At 46.9% G+C, this 25,678-nt stretch overlaps 7 protein-coding genes across 7 annotated transcripts; 5 read left to right on the forward strand and 2 right to left on the reverse strand.

Moving 5' to 3' along the window:
* Window positions 1-278: 278 nt before the first annotated feature.
* Window positions 279-3,118, reverse strand: FOMMEDRAFT_137956 (P-loop containing nucleoside triphosphate hydrolase protein). Its single transcript, XM_007261656.1, has 10 exons — window positions 2,826-3,118; window positions 2,605-2,764; window positions 1,880-2,535; window positions 1,577-1,819; window positions 1,283-1,511; window positions 1,124-1,212; window positions 1,010-1,059; window positions 858-956; window positions 681-794; window positions 279-611 (listed from the first exon to the last, which is right to left on the reverse strand). The coding sequence occupies exons 1-10, from the start codon at window positions 3,029-3,031 to the stop codon at window positions 550-552; spliced, it is 1,908 nt and encodes a 635-aa protein (XP_007261718.1). The 5' UTR covers window positions 3,032-3,118; the 3' UTR covers window positions 279-549.
* Window positions 3,119-3,311: 193 nt separating this feature from the next.
* On the forward strand, window positions 3,312-4,631 carry FOMMEDRAFT_101181 (Thioesterase/thiol ester dehydrase-isomerase). Its single transcript, XM_007261657.1, has 4 exons — window positions 3,312-3,983; window positions 4,043-4,123; window positions 4,179-4,279; window positions 4,371-4,631. The coding sequence occupies exons 1-4, from the start codon at window positions 3,345-3,347 to the stop codon at window positions 4,531-4,533; spliced, it is 984 nt and encodes a 327-aa protein (XP_007261719.1). The 5' UTR covers window positions 3,312-3,344; the 3' UTR covers window positions 4,534-4,631.
* Window positions 4,632-8,102: 3,471 nt separating this feature from the next.
* FOMMEDRAFT_137958 (glycoside hydrolase/deacetylase) lies at window positions 8,103-9,940 on the forward strand. The gene is made up of 8 exons (XM_007261658.1): window positions 8,103-8,355; window positions 8,419-8,427; window positions 8,489-8,531; window positions 8,589-8,651; window positions 8,742-8,861; window positions 9,029-9,296; window positions 9,358-9,481; window positions 9,542-9,940. The coding sequence occupies exons 1-8, from the start codon at window positions 8,215-8,217 to the stop codon at window positions 9,557-9,559; spliced, it is 786 nt and encodes a 261-aa protein (XP_007261720.1). The 5' UTR covers window positions 8,103-8,214; the 3' UTR covers window positions 9,560-9,940.
* A 461-nt stretch (window positions 9,941-10,401) lies between these two features.
* FOMMEDRAFT_164648 (uncharacterized protein) lies at window positions 10,402-12,983 on the reverse strand. The gene is made up of 4 exons (XM_007261659.1): window positions 12,832-12,983; window positions 12,561-12,675; window positions 12,356-12,490; window positions 10,402-12,100 (listed from the first exon to the last, which is right to left on the reverse strand). Exon 4 carries the CDS (start codon window positions 11,777-11,779, stop codon window positions 10,637-10,639), a length of 1,143 nt encoding a protein of 380 aa, XP_007261721.1. The 5' UTR covers window positions 11,780-12,100; window positions 12,356-12,490; window positions 12,561-12,675; window positions 12,832-12,983; the 3' UTR covers window positions 10,402-10,636.
* Window positions 12,984-13,061: 78 nt separating this feature from the next.
* Window positions 13,062-14,685, forward strand: FOMMEDRAFT_16368 (uncharacterized protein). Its single transcript, XM_007261660.1, has 2 exons — window positions 13,062-13,519; window positions 13,645-14,685. Exons 1-2 carry the CDS (start codon window positions 13,113-13,115, stop codon window positions 14,357-14,359), a joined length of 1,122 nt encoding a protein of 373 aa, XP_007261722.1. The 5' UTR covers window positions 13,062-13,112; the 3' UTR covers window positions 14,360-14,685.
* Window positions 14,686-14,846: 161 nt separating this feature from the next.
* Window positions 14,847-16,541, forward strand: FOMMEDRAFT_16369 (Phosphoenolpyruvate/pyruvate domain-containing protein). Its single transcript, XM_007261661.1, has 6 exons — window positions 14,847-15,245; window positions 15,391-15,426; window positions 15,485-15,766; window positions 15,842-15,930; window positions 16,000-16,115; window positions 16,200-16,541. The coding sequence occupies exons 1-6, from the start codon at window positions 15,126-15,128 to the stop codon at window positions 16,355-16,357; spliced, it is 801 nt and encodes a 266-aa protein (XP_007261723.1). The 5' UTR covers window positions 14,847-15,125; the 3' UTR covers window positions 16,358-16,541.
* Window positions 16,542-16,995: 454 nt separating this feature from the next.
* On the forward strand, window positions 16,996-22,285 carry FOMMEDRAFT_16371 (uncharacterized protein). Its single transcript, XM_007261662.1, has 16 exons — window positions 16,996-17,425; window positions 17,484-18,184; window positions 18,235-18,610; window positions 18,680-19,073; window positions 19,152-19,185; window positions 19,237-19,746; window positions 19,815-19,874; window positions 19,944-20,476; window positions 20,528-20,658; window positions 20,711-20,790; window positions 20,841-21,040; window positions 21,105-21,200; window positions 21,269-21,419; window positions 21,478-21,669; window positions 21,755-21,969; window positions 22,033-22,285. Exons 1-8 carry the CDS (start codon window positions 17,341-17,343, stop codon window positions 20,004-20,006), a joined length of 2,223 nt encoding a protein of 740 aa, XP_007261724.1. The 5' UTR covers window positions 16,996-17,340; the 3' UTR covers window positions 20,007-20,476; window positions 20,528-20,658; window positions 20,711-20,790; window positions 20,841-21,040; window positions 21,105-21,200; window positions 21,269-21,419; window positions 21,478-21,669; window positions 21,755-21,969; window positions 22,033-22,285.
* Window positions 22,286-25,678: the final 3,393 nt, after the last annotated feature.

The following is a 25,678-nucleotide window of genomic DNA, read 5'->3' on the forward strand; positions in this document are numbered from 1 at the left end:
TGAAGATCGAACATCCTAGTAATCCTGCTCTACCAAAACGATTGTCTAGATACAGCTCTAAGCTCTAGAACGTCAGAATACAAAAGTAGCCAAACAAAGTAGATTTTTTTTACATTCCAATAAAAAGTTCTTTATTTTCAAATTTTGATTTTGCTCTGTGTGTAACAAACGGAAACAGTCAAGACGTCTCCGACCATGTGATTCTGAATTCACTAGTGCTGAATTTTGCTGGGCTGGGAAGACATTGAATAAGTCACCCCCCGTGGCTGTCCTGCATCCAAAAAGCTAGATAATGTACGTCTAGAATCGAAAGCACCCGTGCAGTGATCATTACAGTCTCAATATGCTCTATGTGTCCACAACTCGAATGGGTCAGATGGGTACACGTATCGTATCATACATGTACACATCGATATACGCCTCTTCCTACAACACTACTGGAGAACATAACCAGTACTAAGCCCACACGTATGCGGCGATGTACAGCACTGTCGTAGTCTCCCCTGAAAGGTCAACGCCCTCCTCCCTGCGAAATGACCTTGCACGAGTTCAAGCCTTTGTTCGACTCGTTGTCTTGCTGAATAACTTCGCCTTCTCGAGTGCCGATTGACCTTAGAAACGAAGCAAAATTTTGGACATCAACGACACATATCAAATGTAAGAAAGAGTGAGAAGCTTACTTTCGCTCATGAGTATCTTCTTATAGTCAACAATCGAAATGTCTTCCCTCGTCAAGTTACGGATAGTCTTGTTCTTCACTTCCCACAGCTCTTCCGCAACTTGCGAGATTAGTCCTATAGTATACGAGAAACATTAATTGTGGGAATACGTTTGGGGAGTAGAAAACGGCGACTTACGGAAGTCATGTGAAACAATAACTACACCACCCTCAAACTCCTTGATCGCACGAGCAAGAGCGTCAATAGACATCATGTCTAAGTGATTCGTTGGCTCATCTGCAAGTTCGCGTTAGTATGATCCAATTCACAAGAAGCGTCTACATGCTTACCGAGTAGAAGAATATGAGGATGTTCCATAGAAAGTTGTGAGAAAACAACTCTGTTGATGTTAACAATAAACGTGTTAGAAATATCATCCAGCGAATGAGGCGCAGTGAATGAACCTGTTCCGTAGACCGTCGGACAATTGCCTGATCAAGGAGGTTTGATGCGATCCAGAAAGACCGAAACGACCGAGTTGAGCCCGCCACGACTGCGTATATCATCATCAGCATATATACGCTTCCCTGGACTCAGCTTAAAAAACAGAAAGACAGACGTACCATGACATCCTTCTCGGGATATTTCTCCTTGTATAGCGATTCGAGGTACTCAATCGGCGTCTTGTCGTAAGGCAGTTGGTCTGCAGAATGTTGCGAGTATTTGGCGAGTTTCAAGTTCACATGTTTTGATATTGTGCCTTCGACAGGCTGCAGGACGCCGGTGATAAGGTTGAGGAGCGTTGACTTTCCGGCACCATTAGCACCAAGGATAGCGATTCGGGAGTCCATGCTAAATGATGTAAAATTCGTTCAGCACAAAAGGTATAGAATAGTTAATCATGGGACAGCACTAACTCAATACCGAAGGACAACTTCTCGTAGAGATAGTCCTCTTTCTTTCTTGAATACGAGAATGCAACATCCGTGAAAGCGATGATAGGTGGTGGGAGTCTGCGAATGTCTTCGAAGTTGAACCGTAATGGTTTCGGCTGCTCGACCTTCTCGACAAGTCCAGCAGCTTCCATCTTGTCGATGATCTTCTGCTTCGACTTGGCCTGTTTGACAAGGTTGGCGTACGTACCAGCCGACGCGATGAATCTACACAGGGCAGAGTATTAGTAAGGTGAAAAGCAACCAATTAATAAGAACCAAGCATACTTTTTGATGTGACTAATTTCGTCCTGTTGTTTTTGGTACGCCTTCATTTGATTGACTTCGTTCTCCGTCTTAGTGCGGACGTAAGTCGTGTAATTACCAGTATAGTATACGAGCTTCTTTTTATGAGTGAGATCCATGATGTTCGTGCAAACACTGTCCATGAAGTCTTGCGAATGCGAAGTGATGACGAGAATGTGATTGTAAGTAGAAAGATAAGCCTCAAGCCAGACGACGGCGCCCAAATCGAGATGGTTCGTCGGCTCGTCAAGCAAGAGGAGATGTGGCTTAACAAATAGGGCACGAGCAAGTGCGACACGCATACGCCAACCACCACTCATGTCTTTTGTTGAACGTTTCATCATCTCCTGACTGAAGCCGAGACCGTGGAGAATACTACCCGCTTTCGCCTCAAACGTGTTAGGGTCAAGTTCGTCTAGCTCCTCGTAAGCAGCGTTTAATGCCAGTTCATCAACATCGTCCGCCACGCTCATGTCTTCAATACGCTTCTCGAGTCGCGCGACCTTTTCACGAGCGGATGCGATGATAAAATCTAAGGCGTTAATGTCTGATGGTTCTGCCTCGCCGCGAACGAGATAGATGTCTATATGATCGGGGATGGATATGTCCCGCTCAGCTATCGATTGCAGTAAGGTTGACTAAACGGAAATCAAGAAAGAAAAAGTAAAGTAAGATATATGCTGGAAGACGATTAATAAGATGCGCACCTTCCCCGAGCCGTTGTCGCCCAACAGTCCATAACGTTGTCCGTAGTTTAATGCAATCTCCGCGCCCTCGATGAGTAATCGGCCATGGAATGACAATGTGTACTGATCGATCTTGATATCGCGGCCTTTGGCATCAGATGCCAAATTGCCTGCAGCACTCCTGAAAGATCACAAACTTGGTCAAGGGCACACTCGACATGATATGAAGAATGTATGCGCACCGATCAGTTGCAATCTGAAGCTTGGCCATTGAAGTCAGGTCATCACTGCTCGCGGCAGCGGAAAGGCTGGTGATCGGAGTGCTGGCCTCGCTTCCTAGATTTGAGCCAGGGGGCGTCGACCCCGCTGTAGTGCTGCCCTTAGCATTTTGAATCGCAACCTTTTGTGCGAGGCGTTTCGCTTTTGATGCTGAGACTTTTGGTGCCATCTTTGAGCTATGTAGTCGTGCGTAGGTCTACAGCCAGACAAATTAGAGTGTGAGGTGAGATGAGGCGTGAGATGGCGGTCAGGAGGGAAGATGCAGGCAGGGAGCAAAGTGATCAGTCTGCGCCACGAAAATTTAATATTTTCTCTCCCTCAGATTTTTCCTTATGCAGCGAATGACGCACAGCACGAACAGCACGGGCCGTGTTCCCTGTTCTCAACTCAACGTCCACGACGACGAGGACAACACTGGCGACGGCGACAACAGCGTCGCTCGTATTCAACAAATACCCATAGAAGTGGTTTCGTCCTCTAGAATGTCTACTGTCTCTCGGTTCAGTTCGGTCTCGTCTACACTGGCACGCCTACGCTCGTCGCTCTTGTCTCCCAATCCTCACCGGCAACTCTCGCTACGCTACTCAACGTCTCATCACCACTCACCAACTCACGGACAAGCTCGTCCGCATGCTCACGTTCATTCCACACATAACCGGATAAAGAGATCTCATGCATTAACTGCAGCGCTTGGGGCGTCTTGTCTGGCGTTCACGGTCGGCGCGCTCTACCCACCCGACGTCGCCACGTTAGTTTCTCCCCGAGCTGCCCCCGGCCCTCCGGACCCAGAAGATCCAAGGGCAAAAGCATATGTAGAAGAGTTGGAACAGAGGCTACAACACCTTCCACTTCTTGAACGACATCGTAATGCGCCCGACGCGCACGAATGGTATGAGACGCGTCCTTACATAAAATATCCTGAGGAGCAGAGGATAAATCATTTGACTGCTGGTGCATTGCGTGGGCCAGGAAAACTTGCCTTACCACCGGTGTTGCGCGTGAAGAGGGACGAGTCGGAGTCACTAGCCGTCATTCATTTTGGACGTGGACTCTGTGGTCATGACGGTGTTGTTCACGGTGGTCTAATTGCGACTATCCTGGACGAGAGTCTTGGACGTCTAGTGAGCTTAATTCAATCCCATCTGTCATCATGTCACTGAACTCTGATCTTCGTTGATAGGCAATAGTGAATGTTCCGGAAAAGATAGCTGTAACTGCGACTCTAACAGTAGACTATAAAGCGCCAACGAAAGCGGACCAGGTACGTTCATATATCGTACATTACATTTATTCTATCCAGTTCTGAATCCTTCTAGTTCGTTGTGGTTCGCTGCCGAGTTGTAGAGCTCAAGGGGCGCAAGGCAATTGTAGAAGGTTCAATAGAGGATGTCAACGGCGCCTTGTTAGCAAGAGCGAAGTCAGTCCCCACTCCTACCCCTTTTATTCTTCTCCTTTCTTCGGCCTTTACTTTGATAGAGCTAACGATCTGCAATTGTTCTCTCTTGCAGGGGTCTCTTCGTCCAGCCTAAATATGCCAAGCTCCTAAACGCCCGAGCAATTCATAAAGCGCTTGGTGAACCGCCTATCGCAGCTGCAGAGCTCACAGGCGGTGACCCAGTTCCGGCAGATCCTTCTTTAGATCAAAGGGATATAAAAGACAACCATAACTGATATTAATTTGTCTTCGTTGCATTGGCTTGGCTCGCATTGGATTTTTTGGGAATTGAATACAACTCTTGGATGGTATAATTTATTAATAATGATTTCCCCTATTATGACTTGTCCTTTGGACTGATTCGTCAATGCTCTGGAGTCTCGTCTATTGGGTTCTGTCTAGGCTCACATATTCTCAAGGCTTGAGTTGGCCCTGTGGTTTCCACGACGATCTTGGCAGGCTTACTCAGGAACACCACCAGCACGTATCAAGCTCATGTACGCATTGATATTATTTACGGGAGGATATTACTGCAGAGTAATGATATCTTCCCAGTGGTCTGGAGCATCTCAATTAGGTCGACAGGCAAGTTGTCAGCGACACACTCTTTTGGTCTCTTGTCCTGCCGAGGAACTCCATGAAAGCCCTGTACTCAGGATGCATCCACAAGATCTCCACCCTCGTTCTCTCCGCAGAAGCAGAGAGGAATATCATTGTTATTGGTTCTGCAATAGTCAATTTCGACCTTGTGATCCTCATTGCTCCTGACGAATTCAATTTCTATTGCAAAGAAGCACTTTATTCATGTCTGGACTCGGAAGGAGATTAAACACATTCGGGATAAATGGACAACGTCGTCAGCAACAGCGACAGCAGGAATCATCAGAACCAGATGACGCCCACTTGAGGAGAGGAGATCGTGTTCACGAAACACGGAACGTCTACTGAGAGTTTCTCGAATGTTTCTCCAGAAGAGAAGGGTGAAGGCTTCAGCCCTTGAAAATTTTCAGCGGCTGCAATAGGACAGTTCAACGTCTGCTACTGAAGAGGACCCAGGCACGACAACAGGAAGTTCAGCATATGCTATTGAAAAGGACCTAAGTGCAGTGTACTGTACGTTTGAACGGAAAGTTGGATTACTTGACAGCTTCCATGAGCTACATATAGTTGCTTAGAATGCAAATTCTTTGCTTGAAGGTGCCGAGGTAATGGAAAGTGGCGTGCTTCTAACGATTGGTCTACCTTGTGGACAAATTCGAAGATGTCAATGATTTGTGGACCCCAATGCCTAGTATGCTTCCATCAATTCTGTAGCACAATGAGACCCTGTCTTTCCTCTCAGACATCAAATGACGCATCACGATGGATGTCAAGATCTATTCTTATACCTTACAATGAGGCCGGTAGTCAAATAGGAAATGCATTTCGACTTCTTGCAAACAGAACAGCCGGTTGTTGATGTGTTCGGGAAGGAGAGACATGGATGGAAGGAAATTGATGACATATTCGTTTTACATGTGATCGTAATGCCTCAGTTCTGCTCCAGGTTGTAATTCCAGATTTTTTCCAAATGTAGGTACTTGCAGAATTAAACAGAAAGAAGGGTTGTGCTGATGATCATTCATAGTTATTCAGTTACGGAAGTTTGAATGAAGATACTAAAAGGGAACGGGACTGTACCGCAGTTTACACTGGTTTCTTTGAGCTTAGCGCCTTCATTTGTTCGTCAGTTCTCTCAACTAAAACAAGCATTCCATAGCAGATAGTGTCTCATAGGCCAGAAGACATATCCTCCACTGTGATCGCAACCCGATATAAGGACAAGCCAATCGGAAGTTGCTAGAGCAGATATAGCAAGTACCCAGCCCAAGCTTTGAACAGTGCAATATAACTTATTATAAGTTCCATGATGCACGTTTATGAGCGCTGGTCTGGAACAGGAGTGAGAAATAGGCCTGCGAAGGCGAACCACAAAAAACGTCTTTACGAAGTTGTATCGAACGTTCGAGTAGTCCATGGACAAGGGAAAGTAGAGAGACGGACTTTTAAAGGTCCTAGTTCTCCTCGCAAGCCGAATGGATCTTAACTGCAGTTTCCATATTATTATTAGACGACCTGGCGGAGCAACGGCGGCCGAACAAACTTGTAGTTCGTCGCTCTCAAAGCCGATCAGTGGGTCAGTACGAAGTTGCGTAGGCCTCATCACGCAATTTCGAAGAGCATACAGTAGACGGATTTTACACGCGCGTTAACGCACATGGAGAAGAAGAACTTGCCGCGCTCGGACTAGAAAAGAATCGTTTCAGAACGCTATGAAGAGCGTCTACTTGTCCCTCGTGATTTCGGATTTTTCGGGAAGCCATAGCGGCGAACTTGAAGGTGAACTTGAAAGACACCTTCCCTATGCAAGGAAACTGAAGAATTTAGAAGCGCTTCAGCGAGAGCGCCGCGGGGTCATCGAACGTGTGTTGGAAGTCCTTCTGAAGTGATCAAATTGAAGAAGTAAATCATGTTTGCTTGTAAATAACTGGACCTGGCATGTCTTGACAGCAGCCGTACACCTCCGCTGTTTGGTCGTATTGCTATGTTGAATAATACGCCAAGGCCTGGTGATTAAGTAGGCGATGTCAATGGTCATCTCGAAATCTTCCGGAGCCGGAGAGACTTGGGGCGGCGAGACGTCTCCGTAAGTTTGTGAATCGCAAAAAGTACACTAGAACACACACAAAAAGTCGTCACGAAATACGAGAGGCGAACAGATGCAGACAAAATGCTCAACGGTGCATGCAATGATCATGATGGGAGTGGAATGTTGAGCGCTAGCACTGAAAGATGTAAGCCTGACGTCAACGGCGTCGGCATTTCACTCGGCCAAAGATGGAAAGAAAGTGGGGTTCGGTGCCGGATCATCATGTGCCAACCATGTCCGGTCCGGGACCGAGACCGAAGAAGTGGAGGATGATCTGCCTATCCCTTGTCCAGGAACAATTCTACAGAGGAAGATGATTCATTGGCTTCGACTTCGACACTCATCCTAGCGCTCCTGCTTCTCTTAGTACCACAACGTCTCGGAAGTGCATCTAGGGTGGGCAGCCTGAAGGACAGCATTACGGAAAGAATTGAGTACAGGATGCATTCCGAGACAAACACCTTCGGGTCAGCTGAGTATGTTCACCATTTAATCAGCCCTATTTTGCACAATTTGTTGCGCCAGTCCAGAGCGCACAATGAGCGATGCTACTTGTTCCGGGAAGATACGGCGCTTTGTTCCATCATAAATGTGTACTCGTTTTTGTGTATTTGCGTGACTAGGGGACAGTGCGCATGGCACTAGTGCTGGTCAGCGAAAGCTTAAGTTCGTAAAAAAGCGGAGACACGGATCTTGAATACCGAAACTACAGGCCGACAGTTGCGGAGAAATACATTGTTCGATGATAAAGCGGGCTAAGAGGGCGGCCTTCCAAGCCGGCGTGTGCTTTCGGGCGATTTGCAAATGCCATGCGTACCATGCGTATAGCGCGTACTCTATTTATTCATCCCTTATTTGGATAGAAAGGACCGAACAGGGAAACAATTGCAGCGCATGTGTCATTCAGTCTAGTTCCTGGGCTTCCATGAAGACCACTGGTGTTTGACTGGGCAAGGCGTCGAGGCCGAGATTGAGCTCGGCAGGTCCCCTGTACGGCTAGTTTCACTCCCCACGCGATGCCACCCGCCTTACCAAATCAGACAGCATCTGTTTATACCCTCCCCTCCATTCGATATAAAATGCACTGTCTCGCCAGTTTTCGAACACCTCCAGATACCCTCTCGTATCTGTTCCCGTCTATTACACTTGCACCCGCTACTTACACGCGTTCGTTCACGACTAGCAACGATCTCCAGGACCAGCAGCCTCTGAACCCTTTATACACACTATGTTGTCTCACGTCTCCGTTATCCTTGCCACTCTCTCCGCTGCACGTTTTGCAGTAGCTGCGCCGACGCCGGACCCCGAGCCTGAGTTTGAGCTCATTCGTCGCCAGGGCCTTGCAGCAGTATACAGCTCTTGCTCTCAGGTAAGCTGACGCTTCAATCCCGCTGTCAACTGCAAGATATTGACGCACCCACTCAATGTCTAGCCCAATACCGTACGTCTTCCATACAACATAGCTCTTCTAGCATGCATGTAATCAAAGTCAATAACAACAGGTTGCATTGACCTTCGATGATGGGCCGTACATTTATGAATCAGGTTTGTACTACCCTAATACCATTCGTACCGCCCCGCTAAGGCAGCACCGACCCGCAGACATCGTTAATACGCTTAACAATGCCGGAATTAAGGCCACTTTCTTCGTCAACGGGAACAACTGTGCGTACATCCGAACTATTTATATCGCTTCTTTCTGTTTCAGGCTAACGCCGGTTGATCACTGCCACTTCGATGCTACGCGTCGCTTAGATGATTGCATTTACGATGACAATATCTATCCACAACTTCAACATGCATACGACTCGGGTCACTTGATTGGAAGTCATACGTGGGCACACTTGGACCTTTCGCAACAGTCTTGGGACAAGAGTACGTTTTTCATCTTTTGCATTTGCCAATTGATTTCACTTTCTCCTGTGATGCTTCCGACCATTCCCCTTTCTGGCTCCCGACGTTCATTTTGCATCTCACTTCTTCTGTAATTTATTTCATACTACCCACGGTACTGACTGCGGCGCTTTTACTCCTCCATCTAGTTCACGACGAAATGTGGAAAGTCGAGCTTGCGATGATGCGTATTCTTGGCGCATCACCCGCGTGGATGCGTCCGCCATACGGTAACTACAACGACCAAGTTCGCTCCGCATCTGCAATCCGTAACCAGAGCCTCGTCCTCTGGGATTTCGATTCTGGTGATTCCACTGGTTCATCAGCACAGCAGAGCAAACAAGCGTACACGGACCTCGCCAATCGTCGTCCGAACAATGTTCTTGCTCTCAATCATGAGACATATTCATCAACTGCGTAAGTCTTCTGTCTAGGTTTTGTCTCGGACGCCGAATTTTTGACATTGTGCGCCTTGTAGGTATGATGTGCTGCCGTTCGCAATCCAGACTCTCAAGGCGAAAGGGTACAACTTTGCTACTGTAGCGGAATGTCTCGGTGGACTACCGGCCTATCACAGCGTCGGTCCTCGAGGCACTAAGGATGTGAGTTTAATATTCATTGTATTTCGCGTGTTCTAAGCTCATGTTACTTATGTTTTCCAGAGCTCCTGGACCTGCTAAATGCGTTTATTCATGAGATGGACATTTACTCAGACACTTCTCTTTCGGACTCTCAACCTTTCGTCATCACTCCCGCTTTCGCTTCTTGTGACAATTATCACCATTCAATTCGGACAAGCATTTTAATCCACTATTCGATTTCGATTCTTTCCTATCTGACATTAGTGCTCATGATCACGACTATTTTTTCATGGATACTGTGACGACCTCGCTTTACGACAATTACATTCTTGCTGAGCCAGGCGAACTTGTATCTTGATAGCAGAACAATTCGGACTTTCAATCCTGTTTCTTCTGTAATTTTCCCGTCTATTATCTTAATTCGCCTGGCTGGAAATTCATGATATGACAAATTTTCTCGAATTATTACATATTACTTTGGTCTTTGGGACAGGAATTGACTCGATCTGGTGAAGTAACAATCGACATGGCTTTAAATTTCGTAGTGATGATTAGCAACATTTGCGTGCTCAAGTTCTTTGTGCAGGTCTAAATTAAGTTGGGATCCGCAGAGACTCTGAAAGGAAAAAGAGATAAGGATGAGTCTAGGAATCAATACATGGGTGGCAAGGATAGAAGCTAAGAAAGAGGTTTCATTACTTCCATTGCTGCATGACGTCATTGTAGATCCTGTCAATGCAATGCACACTAAAATTTGTACTCGTTATTATTGTTGTTGCTGTCCCACTGTGTGCTAGATGAAAGTGTATACAAGAGTTTATGCTCCTGTAAAGAATGGGGAGATATCGAGTTTCGTATGCAGTTGGTGTCCTTAGTCTCACACCAGAATAAATTAACGTGAGACTGATCACTCAAGCTGACATCGGTGATGACAGGTTTGCGTAAACAGAATATGCGTATTATAACATTAATTAGATATTTTGCTTTATGCAATACAATACGGAGCTAATAAATATAGGGCATGCAACGCATTATAATAGACTCATTACAGGAATGGGGTTTCAAGCGTTAACCAGAACGTATAAGAGTAAAATGGTAAAGATTTCAGTATGTATCATGTCATAATATAAGAGAAGAAATTGAAGAAGAATAATTAATCACGGGAGCGATCTCGAATCACCTCTTCAAGTGTCGTAAACGGTGCATCACAGCGTCGTAACTGTCCGCATTCCACAAGCCCAGCAATTCATCTTCGTCACGATCGTCTCTGACAGGTGTATATGTATCAGACGGACCTAACTCCCATTCTGCCGGAGGCTTCCAATTCGATACTCCTTTGGAATTCCTCTTGTGGATAGATAGTCGACGAAGCACATTCGCATCAAGGACATGTAAAGTTCCAGCTGACAATGACATTCTGCGGTACCCGCTCTCCCTTTCCGGCCTTTTCGCAACAGAATTGCGCCGCGTGTTCGTGTTCATGTTCAACGAGGGCATGGGCATGTCAGCGTACGAGACGTCCCGCAATGTATCTTCTTTCGCTGAAACAGGTGTAGTCGGAGCGGAACTATCATGATAGGGGTATGAAGGGAAGACAAGATCTGCTGGCACGTTCTCTCCGAGTGTTCGAGCTAGTTTTGCGAGCTTCTTGCGACGTTGAGACGGGATCGCAGCTGCTCGGAAGCGGAAGGAAGGTGTGAGAGGTGTAGGGGTCCCAACGCCCGAATTCGGGTTGGACGCCAGAGTAACGGATATTGTCTGTGAGCGTCTGTGCGCTGGATGTGAAGAGGACGGTTCTTTCGGAATCTGGCTTGAGACGGAGGACGGACTAGGTCTCGGGTTCAGAGAAAGAGGAGCAGGGACGTTGGCATTCCGTCGACGGGCAGCTGAGAATCCTTTCACCTCTGATAGAGAAACCGCACTCGAGACAGATGCTTGAGAATACACAGACGACAGTGACGAAGTCGAGATGTTCGCGGCTGGGTTCAGCGCAACAGGGACACTGAAAAGGGATCCTTGTCTTCGAACAGCCTGTGCTTTCCGTTTGTCTGATGGTTCTCTGCTTGCACGCGATGATACGGTGCTTGAGTTGTTGTGACTGCCCGAGCCCATGGAGCGAGGTCCGATGGGAAGACGTCGGTTCATCTCGAGATCGAGGGAGCGTGACTCCCGAGTAGAGACGCCATCGGGGAAAACTGGGGCTTTCCGGAGTGTATTACCAGCTCTCCGAGCTTCGTCGACTCGACGCGTTCGCGAGAAAGGATCCATTGTGTTGAACACTGGTGTACGAGAGACGTAGGTAGTTGTGGTCGACGACATAAAGCGTAATAATTAAAACCAACTCGTCAAGAGCTAGTAGAAATAGACAAAAGGAATCAAAGGGAAGGAAGGGACGAGGAGGCTTATAGTCGATCGTTGACCCCGCGTAGAAAGAGCGCAAGACACGGGTGAAAAGAACAGCACAGGTGAAGAGGGAAGCGACACTTTATAATAAGCGCGCACTGCGGCTGCCACGGCATTGCTCGCTTGTCGGAGCCTATCCGTCAGAAACGGTCGCACACCGCCTATGCATGGCGAGCACTCCAAAGTTGCCTTGTCGTCTCGGTAGAAGTCAGTCCAAGTTAAGGTGATGTTTATCCACTAGTACATTGCGATTTGTTTTCCATTAGCCTGCAGTCAGATAGGTGAGAGATGTGGGACGTGAAGTTGATAAACCTGTTGTCTACACGGGCGCGAGAAGACTGCTGAGAACAAGGGTCTTCACCGCGGAAAAAGAAGGACACCTAAATTGGGAATACTACAAATACACACAAATAACATAATTGCCAAATAAAGTGTTTGGTCACTGAGACTCATTGTCGACTAGAGTATCCTGCGGAATCTCATAAGGATTACCGCAAACCAAAATGATCCAATGTCCTGCTGTCCCGCTGCTTTGTACCCGTCATCTTGTAGTACACGGAATTTGGTATTTTTCTCGGGTTGTACGGCAGTTGTGAAAATGTGATATAACGCGTAGCACTTCGACGACTATCTGCCTTTCAGACATTTCCTTTGCTTCTTCGAAGCAATTGCCCAAATAACGCTTGATATGTCGAACTGCCTCGGTAATCTCCATTTCACCAGAATATCCGGCTGCCGGCACATTATACACAACGGACAGATCTTCTGCGGAAGAAAATCTTAAACATTCGGATTTGGGTGGAGGTTCAGCCCTGCTGGCATCATGTCAGGCTGGCCCCAGTACTTCAGTTTGTATCGCTGGCACTCTACAACAGGATGAAATCCGGCTTCCGGCTTGTTTGGAGAATTTAAGACTGCATGCACGTGCTAACCATTCGATACATATAGATGTGTACCGGCATCCGTACGCTTCAAGCGCATCTTTACCGATATATAGCGTATGAATTTCGCTGGAGAAAGATATTTCTTCGTTGAGTTGAGCTGAGCCGGAGCGACGGGAGGTCACGTGTATGCGGCCCGATGGGTAACCGGGGTACTCCACCACACCAAAATGGCGCATGTGGGTGCACGATGTATGCAGTGACATACATTCCTTCTCAGGCAAAAGGAATCGCTCAGCCTCCTGGAGCTCCTTTACCCTCGCCCTCACAGCCTCGTCCCTCTCTCTTTCCCTCAGCCCTCTTCACTCATGAGGGTATCTGGGCATATCTTGGTCTGCGCACTCGTTGCGCTTGCAACGCACTTGACGTTGGCCAAATCAGTTGATTCTCGTCGTGATGGTCTGTCTGTCAACGAAGAACCGACGACGTCGCAACTACGGGAAGATGTCAAACCTGATGCGCTTGATGAATCGAGTCGAGAAGACGGTCGAGTAGACTCTACTGGACTGGCTGGCGTCTACACTCTGCGATCTGATCAACTAGAAATTGATGCACTGGTGCAGGACACTGTGGAACTCAGGAGCGCAGAGAACGACGAACGCGACTCGTCCGATGGTGATTCCAATGAATCCGACGAGCAAGATTTCGCATCGCCCCCAAGTCCGATTAACGAGGGTCGACGACGTGCTGGCATTCTAGGCATCCTCGCAGTAATGTGCGTTTCTTCCTTTCTCAGCGGTTATTCTTGCGAGGCTAACTTTAGCTATCTCGATAATTTTATTTGACCTGCACGTTGCGTGGATTCTTCCGTACATCCGGATGAACGACTTCTCTAAATAGCGCTTTGACAAGTGCGCTGGGCTACAGCGCATATACGCGCCGAGAGCGGCTCCGCGAAATACTCTCTACAATCACGCAACACCTCCCAGAAATGCGGCTCAATACTTTTAACTTCAAACGCATCTCCCTTCCAACTCTCACCCTCCCAACTCTCTCCGCTCCGCAGCGAGCTCGTCGCAGACGCTTACGTCGGGCAAAGGGCGGCTTCCGGCCTCACGTTTCGCGATTACGTGCTTGGGCAGATGCCGAACGTGGACTTTTGAATGATTATGACTATGAATATGACGGAGACTATGAACGTGATCGAGGACAGGGATTGTCGTGGTCGTCTTCTGGATCAAGCGAGGACTCTCATACGCAAGAGACGGAGGCCATTGATTTAGGTGCTGACGAAGATTTCATGATTGGAGCACCGAGGCGATCTTCGTCTGCCTCTGCTTCCACGTCTGCTTCTCTCAACGGATCTAGAACTACCGCTCCCGGTAAGGGGATGGGAAGAGTCTGGGGAAGATGGAAATCCGTGAGTGGGAAGGGTTCAAGTAAGAAGGCGCGACGCGGTGATTCCGTCTCCGGCAGTGGGACAGTATTGTTCTCTGTTGCGGATGATGCAGATGACTTGCAGCTCGAGACGGATGAGGCTATGCCACTTGCACCAAGTCCGCACCGATACCCTTCAGGATGGGGAAGTGTTAAAGGATACGGAAGCGCAGGGTAAGGAGTCTGCCGTTTCTTTTGTCGTGTCTTTTGTATATCTGTCGATCTATGCCTATCTCTAAAATTCTCTTTTTTCCTTCTCACTCTTCGTTCGAGCTGGATAGATGAGCTTGCCCGTATATTCTTCGCTCTCCGTAGGTTTAGCTGGCTGTCTTAACGCGTCAACTTTTGCTCTGGCCTGTTCCTTTTGCTGACGCTGTGTTACTAAACTTCCTTCGTTTCTAATGGACTTCCCGCCTCACTATTCGATCCGATGTAATATAATATATCTAGAACTGTGTATATGTTGGTGAATGTATGTATATGCGCGCTGAAGTGCACTTCCCGAATGTATTCGCTTGCTTAAATTACTTACACCTTCTGACTTCGTCACATAATTTACCTTACTTAAAGGCCAGAGACGATCATCGCTATGTTATCTACTCTTACTATATTTAGGAGCTCTACGGTCTGCAGTTACAGTACCCTCCCTACTCTGCTCCATGAAGTTAAGATTTCCATCTCGTCTTACAGAATAGCAATACGACTTCTGGCTTGTGTCAAAATAATGCGACCTTCTAACGTCCGATAGGCCCGATCTCAGGCTTTCAGGCTTCTCATCGGTCAGGGGCAGATGACCCATTGGCTGATCAGGTTGCGGACCGTGGTTATCTCTCTGTGCACTGAGACTCGACGCTGTTGCACACCACTTGCATCAACACTTTCGGTTCTGTATACTTTGAGGCTTGGAAACGGGAAACTGAATAGTCAAATTAACAGCTTCAACGATGGCTATGAAGATCCCCTTGAAAGAAGCATTTGCTGCTGGTAAAACTGCATTTGGTGCGTGGGGAACGATTCCAGGTGCAGGTGCTGCGAGGACTGTTGCGAGTACACCTGGGCTTAGTGTAAGTCGTTCAAAGAGCGATAGCGAAGTATTCAACCACGTGTTCCGGGTCCGGCAATGATCTGGAATAGAGATTTGTTTCGTTGAGCTTTGACTGGATCACTGAACTGCATGAAAAGAAGCTGACAACGTGTTATTCAACGTAGTGGGTTGCTGTCGATGCTGAACATGGTCAAATTAACGTACGTCCGATTCATGGTCAAGATCAGATAAATAACGCGAATTCTTTACGACATACAGGATACGCATCTGTACACACACACAACTACGATCTCCGCTGCGGGTCGTTCTCCTATCGTGCGCGTACCCGACTCAAGCGCGTGGTGGGCTAAACGCGCGCTGGATGCAGGAGCACACGGGTTAATGGTTCCTCTTCTCAAGAATGCGCAAGATGCGAAGGATATTGTGAGAAACTGTAAATATCCACCTATAGGCGAGAGGGGATTCGGACCAATGTATACACACCATGCGTTTGGCGAGACTTGCACTACTGAAGAATATAAAGCAGGTGCTGGGGATTTGGTAAAGTGTTTTTTTTTAAAAAATAATAAAAATTAGCTCTGTTCTGTAATGATATTGAGATCTGCTTTGCATTAGTTCGTTCTTGGACAGATCGAGACGAAGGAAGCGGTAGCAAACTTGGAGGAGATCGCGCAGGTTGAGGGGCTCGATATTCTCTTTATCGGGTACCTTCAATCCATCGTCGATTTCTACTATACATCGTCTCACCATATGTTGCTTTCCTAATTTATTAGACCATTCGATCTTGCACTTAACCTGGGCGTCAACTTTGGTGGTGACGCACATGAAGAGGCGATCCAGAAAGTATTGACGATCTCGCACAAATATGGAAAGAAAGCTGCTATTTACTGTGCGTAGCCAATCAACCCTTCTCGCTCTACAATCTCTGATCTCAATCCGATCTTTGTATGCAATATGTGATTGGCATGCAAAGGTACCAATGGTGATCAAGCTCGCCATCGCGCCGAGCAAGGCTTTGATATGATCAGTGTTGCAACCGACGTTGACGTGCTTGCACAGACGTACGCCGCATATATGCGTGCTGCAACAGGGCAAAGCACACAGGTTGGAAGCGGTTACTCGACGAAGTGAATTGATTTATGTTTGGATTTCGCCTTGCTTACCTAGAAAGCGGTAAATTTGGCGTGAAGTACAAATTATGACAGATGAAAGGTTGATAGGGTAAAGGAAAGAGGGAATGGAAGATCTTGCTTTCTGTTGTATTGCATTGAAAGAGATTGAACAACAGAGATTTCTTACTCACAACACTGTCAGTGTCTGTGGAGAGAGTATATTACACCGGGCAATGCTGCACAGACCACAAGGCATCATAGATCTGGGACTTTACACATGCTTTGATATGTGTGGGATAGCAAGTTGATTTGTTGTATAGATTATGTTTCTGATGTAGATACGATTTTAATCTGTTTCCTTTACAGCACTTTATGCAACCAGATTTTCCGAGCTATTTGGGCAGACTATTTGGTGCATTCAATGTAAGCAATCTCATTGTTGATGTGATGTGTTGAACATTTAGGCATGGTTGGTAAGCATCCAATAATTTCACATAGTGTAGTCAGGAGGGCATATATGGCGCGAGATCCAATTGCTTAGGTGTTTGGTACTGTATTTCAGGTTATTTACGTGAGGTCTAACAAAATTTAACAAGCATTGAGAGGATGTTACAACTCACAAATAGTATGCAAGACAAATATATTTTGCAACAGGCTGGATCGATGAGGTTATATTACTTACATAAAGTCGATACGTGATGTCGCATTTTAATCACATGATATGTGACACTCGTAATTCATGCGGATAGTTTGTCACGGTTCCTTGCCGGACAATCAATCTTTGACCTCGACCGCCACAGCACCAGCGCTGAGCTTGTGTTCTTGAGGCTTTCATTCCAAGCACCGTTGTATTCGGACCCGTTATCTTGGGAGGTGCAATTGGTGAGTTGGCTCTCGTCCTAGTGTTACCTGCGCGTTAATCCGTCATGCTTGCGATTAGTTGTTCCGTTCGCTTTTAGCCTTGGCCTAAACATTTCGATGATCGCGATCCACTGAGCGGAAATGGCCGTCCCACAATCTAATTTCCCTATCACTCCTAATGTAATGGTGCCACCACCTCTTCCTCCGGGGTGGACGGAGCACAGAGGTTGGCCCATCTCTTGGTTCTCCGACTGCAACGGCAGACCTAACCTATGATTCCTTAGCGCCAAGCGGCCATCCGTACTATTACAATACGCTAACAAAAGAGTCTACATATGTTCGGCCAATGCCTGCGTTGTCTGTCGCGGCACAGTCCTTACGGAACAAGGACAAGAAGAAAGAGAAGCCGAAAATCAAAACACCCGTGCCTGGAACGGCATGGATGCGTGTTATCACAACATTGGGAAATGTATTCTACACTCATACAGAGCGGAAGCAGAGTGTTTGGAGTGTTCCCGATGAGATCAAGGAAGCGGTGGAGCAAATGGAGCGAGAAGAAAAGGAGAAGGAGGTGCAAGAGGCCCGGAAGAAACGTGCAGACGAAGAAGAACTTAGACTAGCTGTTGAGAAGGAAGTTGAACGGCTAAGAAACGAAGTTGAAGCTGATGTGGCAGTTAAACGCAAGCCCGAACCGATAGACGAAATAGTTGTGTCTAAGAGGGCGAGAGTGGACGAGGAAGAAGCCGAAGAAGAGAGCGAGGGAGAAGAGGAAGAAGATGAGGAAGAGGACTGGCAACGGGAGGCGGCAGCCCAGCTGGCGGCTGAGGCTGAGGCAGAAGAACGCCGGGTGAAAGAGGAAGAAGAACGGAGGAAGCGGGACGATGAGGAAGATAGGAAACGAAATGAGATGGAAAAGGGTACCCCTGCGTTGAACATGCCTACTCGTGTGGATCTATCAACTGAAGAGGCGAAAGCACTATTCAAGGTTGGCAGACTGCTTTATTCAAACTCTGCAATAACTAATGATGGAACCAGACCCTACTTCGCGAAAAGGACATTAATCCTCTTCTACCTTGGGATACTGCTTTACCTCAGTTTGTATCCGATCCGCGTTATGTCCTTCTCCCATCTGTTTCAGCAAGGAAAGACGCGTTTGACGAATATTGTCGTGACCGAGCCCGTGAGTTGAGACAAGCAAAACTTGCGGCGCAGAATGCCACGGCCTCCGAGGATATGAAAGATCCGAAAGCAGAATTCGATAAGTTACTGCATGAGGAGGTGAAAAGCACTCGCACCAGCTGGACAGAGTGGCGGAGAACATGGAAGAAGGATCGGCGCTTTTACGGGTGGGGTCGCGATGACCGGGAACGCGAAAAGAGATTTAGGGATTGGCTCAAAGAACTTGGCGAGCGTGAGCTTGGATTCGATTTCCTGATACTTTGGTGGCGTACTGACACTAATTTATTGCTATTATTGCCAGAGAAACGTAAGGCCGCCGCTAAGGCCGAGTCGGACTTCTTCATGCTTTTGAAAGAGAAAACCCATATTTCTCAGACGTCCTCTTGGAAGGATGTCAAGCGAGGGCTTGACAAAGACCCGCGCTACGATGCAGTTGGTTCGTCTTCTCTTCGAGAAGAGCTCTTCAATACCTATAAGAAATCGCTGTCGGGAGAAGCACAACTTACGGTGGGACCAAGCAAGTCCGACACCTCGAATGGAAATGAAGCCGATCAAAAGCGCAAGGATAGGGAACGAAAGGAACGAGCTATTAAGGAACGAGAGGAACAAGTCAGGCGAGAACGTGGACGCGTGGAAACTGAAATGAACCGATCACGCAAAGCGTTGTCTCGTGAAGAGAGCGAATTGGAATTTATGTGCGCCATTTCTCAGATATTCTTCATAAGTGCGTTGGTCTTGTCTGGCGTTAATCTTGGTCCATGTCTCCATTTTAGGACATTACTAACAGACGCTATCCGGGAACCAACGGTACGACCGTCCTTATACCCAGAGTTGATACTAACTATACTCTGCAATTAGGCTACTTGGACTTCGTCCCTTGACCAACTCAAGACAGACCCTAGATTCACACATAGTATTCTCCCCAACCAAACTCGACAGACACTATTCCACAAACATGTCGGTGCCTTGCGGAACAAACATCTTCTTGCGCTGCACGCGCTCTTCGAGGCGCATGCACCTGTTTTAAATACGGAATTCGCCGAGCTTCCCATATCCTCTATTCAGACGTCCCTTCCGGCGCAGAAATTGCGACTTGATAATGATACTGACGCATTGGAGCGTGAATATCGGGAATGGCGAGCGGCCCGCACCGCTCGTGCCGAACACGAGTTTCAAGATATGCTCAACGAAAACGCTTTCATAGAGTTCTGGGGACGCGTGCGCAAAATGCGCGAGGAGGGTGAAGGCGGTATAAAGGTTGAAATCGGTGCGGAAGATCTAGCCGGTGAAGAAGACGAGAGCGGGAAGATCGATCTGAAAACTCTTGCAAAGAGCGTGGATGTACAGGAGATCGAAAGAGTGCTGAAGGTTTGTGCTCTGTTTATGAATTTGACATCCGTCCATGTTTAGCTCAATTCATTTTACTTGATTGTCAGAATGACAAGCGCTATACGGTGTTTGATCATATTCCGGATCAGCGAGAGAAGTGGATTAGGGTGTGTGCCTGTTTCATTTGATCGCCAAGTTGACGGAACCAACTGTTTCTACCCTCAAATGTTGACTAGGCACATATTGAAAAGTTGGCTGCTCCAAAGCTTTCCGTGCATATATCAGAGCATGGACGTTAATGTCTTCCGGGAATCTGTACTCTGAATGACCTCTTTCTTGTCAGATAATACCAACGAATTTACCGGTCCGGAACTTCCATAACTACGGAAGCGTGTGTCTCCGATGATTAATAGGTGTATTCTATAAACTCCCGATATATCGTTCGGCGCATGTAGAGTTAGAGCGCGATCTCCGGAACATTAGAAACCGCCGTATTCAATTTGATTGATTTTATCTCAACCGCAATTATTGTCGTATATCGACGCGGAGCTCGTGGCGGTTACGTCTGATGCCGATGCACGCCGTGGTTAGATACAGCTCCGTTAGTTACTGCGCCATGTCCGTCCACCACGCTACTATGGTCACACTTGACGGAGATCTCGGTTCCTAGACTGTCTGGACGCGTAGCCATGCTTTTTACAGCATAGCCAAACGCGTCTCTTGCTTGTCTTGACGTGTGGATTTGTTCCATCACGGCCATGACCAAAAAGTTAGTGCTCATGGAGTACTAATCGGTTACATTTTTGACGTGCTAATGAAGATCGGGGTCCGGAGGATATGGGATGAGGGCACACCAGGCGGAACGTGGCTGAGGTAGATATGGGCAATATTGGAGAAGTTTCTCAAACAGTTGCACACGAGGTGATCACTACATTTGAATAATCTCTATTTGTAAGTCACAGTTTCAGTATAAAACGACTCATCTAGAACTCCGTCAAACCAGCTGTCCAGTACATCTCTGCGCAGAAGACTCCAACATGCATTCTCCAAACCAGCTGAACATCTTCGTCACCGGTGCTACAGGTAACATTACTCTTCCTTCTCGAAACGATTCTATACTTATGAGTACTAAGGATACATCGGTGGTTCTATTCTTTGGCGACTTGTTCACCACAAGGATGCTGGTATTTTCAAGATCAAGGCTCTAATTCGCGACGCGGCGAAAGCAAAACGCTTTGCAGCCGAATATGGCATTGAACCAGTCATAGGCTCTCTTCAAGAAATTGCGAAACTCGAGCATCATGCCTCTGAGGCCGACTATGTTATCACAACGGTAAGCTCGTCACTGCAGGTTTGGACTGCTGCTCAAATATTAACATTCACATGGGACGTTCAAGGCTGACGTTGTTGATTATGATGCCTGCAAAGCAATCCTCAAAGGCATGAAGAAGCGTAATAAACTGACGGGCAAAGTTCCCGTACTAATTCAAACGGTCCGTAGTCCGATTCGATGATGGAGTTATACACAATCGGCTTACTAATCATTTGGTATTGTGAATAGTCTGGTACTGGTGTTCTTGATGATGATGCTGCCGGCATGTATGCGAGCACGAAGGTGTTTGATGACACGAAAATCGAGGAAATTGAGGCGCTTCCACTCACTCAGCCCCATCGGCTTGTCGATTCACAAATTGTCGAAGCAGATAAAGAAGGTGCAGCTACAACCATTAAGGTTCACTTTCTCCGATGTTTATTTGACGTTTATGGCAGGCTACGCGAAGACATATTTGATCTTTCCCTCGACTGTCTACGGAATCGCCAAGAATGGCTTCACAGACAAGGGCCTTCAGAATCCATACTCGATTCAAGTCCCCTATCTCATTCGTGCTGGCCTCGACCGTGGGCAAGGTGGTGTCGTGGGATTAGGCAAGAACATGTGGCCGAATGTACACATCGACGATCGTAAGACTTTCTCAGTGTCTAAATTTATCTGATTTGCTGGCCTTACAATTTGGTATTCTCTTCGGTATGGCCTGCTTGTGCCCAGAGGCTGATCTGTACATCCGCGTTTTTGATCAAAGCCGCGGGGATAGGAATGCGCCGCACGGACGTGAAGGTTTCTACTTTGCCGAGAATGGTGAACATGTGTTGTACGACGTTTGCAAACGCATCTCCGAGGTACTCTTCTCGCTGGGGAAGTCGAAGTCACCCGAGCCTACCACGTTTAAGCGAGAAGAATGCTTGAAATACTTTGGTGATGGGGTAAGTATTCTTGGCTTCACTGTGCCAGGTTCCCTTTGACTGATCGAGTTACTTACGCAAAAGCCGGACTGGTTTGGAAGCAATAGTCGGTGCTTAGCATCAAGATCTCGAGCCATTGGCTGGGCTCCCAAGTACACCACAGCAGATCTTCTTGCGTCGATTCGTCCTGAAGTGGAAGCAGTGATCCGCAGTGATAAATTCAAACATCATTGAAATAGTTCCATTTGAACAGAATCGGAGTGACTGTACTTGTAATAGGAGTGCCACTGGATTGGACTTCGGATAGTATGTAACTTTTGATATAATACGAGGATTGTTACGGAAGGAATCGAATAACATGTAGCGTGAATATCGTTTCAAGAAGCGCAATCGGTTATTAACTGCGAATGATGCGAATGCTGTAATGTGCGCGAAGGTACAGTTGCAGCTTCGCGCAGATTGTTCCCTAATCCATTCGTCCGTTCATTCTACTGCACTGAAGAAGCTCTAGGCATGAAAATGTCACAGCAAAGCATGTTTAATAACATCCAAATGAGGGCTAAAAGAGTCTTTCCACTGTCTCGGAATCACTTCGTAACTGATAGTACATAAACTTACCAAATATTTAATTGAGTCCGCTCTTCCTTTGTGCTGACTTGATCATCTGCTCAGCTTATGATCCTGTATTGCTAGGAATCGGACATTGGTCGCCTTGCCAGAGTTTGGCAAAGAATCACTTGCTCTTGCAATCGTTGGTTCAAAGTCACCCTATCTCTCTAGAGGAAATAGACGCATATGTAGTACTTATTCATGTCATTTTTCGAAAATTAAGTTAAGGGAGGAAGAAAAGGCAGAAGTTGAAATTCTGCACCCACAATGCCAAAAGCCACACTGTTGACGTTTCTGTAAAAGCGATATATTTCTGCAGATTCAGTTGCCCCACTGAAGCGAGTATTACCAAGACAGTACTAAATTTTAGAGAATACTATGTGTAGATTATTTTCTATTCTAGTATGTGTCAGTGTATAGGACCGCCCAACTTCTTTGTGAGTTTAAGTAACTATCTCTGCCCTGTCTCGTTAGGCGTGTTGGACACTCGTTTCTGACCTTCTCAGTCATAGGTCCATTTAGATATATTCATTGCTATATCACTCTTCTGTAATGACAGAGTGTACATACTACACACAGGCCGATTTTGAAATTTATAGAGTGAAATGAACCTATCGTGTGTGTTTATTGATTACTAAAGTGCCTTAGAGGTGGTTACTCTGTCTCTTGACCAGTAATCCGGAGCTGTCATTAATAATTGAGTAACGTAAATAATGCCTTATTCAACATTCAAGAGTTGGTCTAAAATTACAAGCTGAGATGTCTTCCAGGAGTTATACCTAGGTAGACTGGGCTAGGTCGACTGTGGCTATCAGTAGGAAGGATCAGTACATGCCGACCTAGCTTTCTGTACCCAGACTGTACGTCCGTAGGGTGGCTCAGTAGAGTCAGTACTAGTATTGGCAAACTATACTTCAGCCACCATGTTGGTCGAATTCATAGGCTAGAAATCTTGTGCATTGGATATTCACTGCAGTGTCGGACTGTGGCAGGCATGAGTATCTTGTACTTCAAGAGTTCCGCGGTCGAGTCGGATTCTCCACACGGGCTTTACAAATCCTGTAAGTGGACTGCAGATAAAAGTGCCGATAGACATTCCTTGCCAGCGACGATCGCTTACAATGAACAATTAGCGAGTACCTGTCGATCGAATCAGCTTCGCTGTCATAAGGCTAAGAGCTTCTGCCACTTGGAGACTTTCCCGCGACGCCCGCTGCCCCGTGCCTCAGGTCTACTTCCTTACATTCATTCCGTCCTTCTCTTTGAAACGCATGAATTGATTACTCCTCTGGGTATTTCACTATCCTTTCTTGATGTGTACGACCACAATTTCTGTCAAACCTTACACAACCTCACCATTAAGCCGCGGCCCCAAGAGTATTTTAAAGATATCTCCGTGTGTCTCTGAGCTAAGTTTATATTGAACATTTTTTCCGAAGTTTCTAGATCCAAAGCTTCTGTCCCTTTCGCGGCCGGCATCCTGTGTGCTGACACGAGTGCTCAGGAGTCGAATATGCGAGGTGGGAGCCGTTGTAAGGCGCCATGGCTCTCTTTACTCGCTGTATAGCTCTCAAGACAGGAATGTGGCATTACAGATGACCCATACTCTGCAGTATACAGCGTTTTGAGACAATCGGGTGTTGTGAAGCTCAAGGTTGGTCCTTCGCGTTCAGTGGTGCTTTCCGAACTCCGCATTGACCAGCGGAGCGAGTTTGGTAACTACATTACACACAGGAACTCTAGAAGCACAGACTGAGATGGTACAGATACCTTATTGTATTTGCCGCGCTCGCTTCTCAGCCAAACTTCCTGGCACTTTGTTGTAGAGAATCGAAGGAATCTTACATCATGCGTATTGGTCCACTCTTATAAAAGGCCCACTTGTGGTAGTCTACCCACTACCTTTCTTCGACTCTAAGGACTATCGCCAGGCTCTTTCATCCTGCTGCTCGAAGTAGCAGCTGTCAGTGGGCTTTCCACTTCCTTCTTAGAGTCTACCGCTTGGAGGATCTAATTGCAGCCTTTGCCTCGTTCAAGAGCAGATGAGCTTGACGGGAATACCTTGCTATGCCTAGACTCAGACGTGTTTCATGTAACCAGAGTGATCGCATTGATCCTAACATGACCCCTGAGTGGTGGCGGCCGCAAGGATTACTGTCGACCGAGTTTGCTCAGGACAGAGACAGCTAGCTCTCTAAAGATACTATTCACCATTCGATTGTTTTCTCCCTATCTGCATTAACTCGATGCCCTTGAATATAAGTGCAGAATTTGTTTTCAGACTTAGACTATGCTTGTCTACTCAACTTGAGGCCGATGTTATTCGCGTTTCCCCCTTACTATTACGTGTAGCAATGACATTAGCATCCTCACACTCGCGGATATCCATGAGACAACTATAGTATCGAAGTAGACTACGTAATAGTAGCTTGGTCCTGCCTTTACTCTGGACTTTACTAATTAACGTAAGTAGTCATTAGTAGAATGATACTAACAGTTAAACTCAAGGATTATACAATAGTAGTATCCAGTACGTTATACTATACAGTTACTAGGCCAATGCACATCCAATCGACTGGGGGGGTATGTAGGAGATAGGGGTTTTGATCCGAGAAAGTTTAAAGAACATACAAAAAGAAAGCGACATGATACCTGTGCATCTGAAAAGATGGTACGGTGGTGAATGATTGAAACGGAGTCCGATCATGAACAGTATGTAAGAGAAGTAGAAGCGGAAACATGAGAGACGACCAGGTAACTGGGGCTAGCATGGAAGAGTGGCGTGCACTAACAGAATCCTGAAAACACAAAGTGTGGCACAAGCGGGCCCGCGTTGCCATTGAGTTGCCACCACTGAATAAGTCTTCTGTTTCTAGCCGGAGACATAGAGTGGCAGACATGTATGTGAACCATTCAGCCGTGGATTGTTCCTCGCTAACGGCGAGACTCGCCGCGAGAGCGGTTTGGTTGAGAAAGGAAGGAGCGGACACAGTGGAGGCTTCGAGCTCTTCAGCTTCGTAGAACAAGGATCGGCATGCATACATGAGGACAGAAGTTGCCCATAAACCAATGGGGTTGCATATATTGTAAGATCGAAGCTCCACATCACTGCTCGACGTAC

The sequence above is a fragment of the Fomitiporia mediterranea genome (genome assembly GCF_000271605.1).
Source record: "Fomitiporia mediterranea MF3/22 unplaced genomic scaffold FOMMEscaffold_1, whole genome shotgun sequence".
Taxonomy (NCBI): domain Eukaryota; kingdom Fungi; phylum Basidiomycota; class Agaricomycetes; order Hymenochaetales; family Hymenochaetaceae; genus Fomitiporia; species Fomitiporia mediterranea.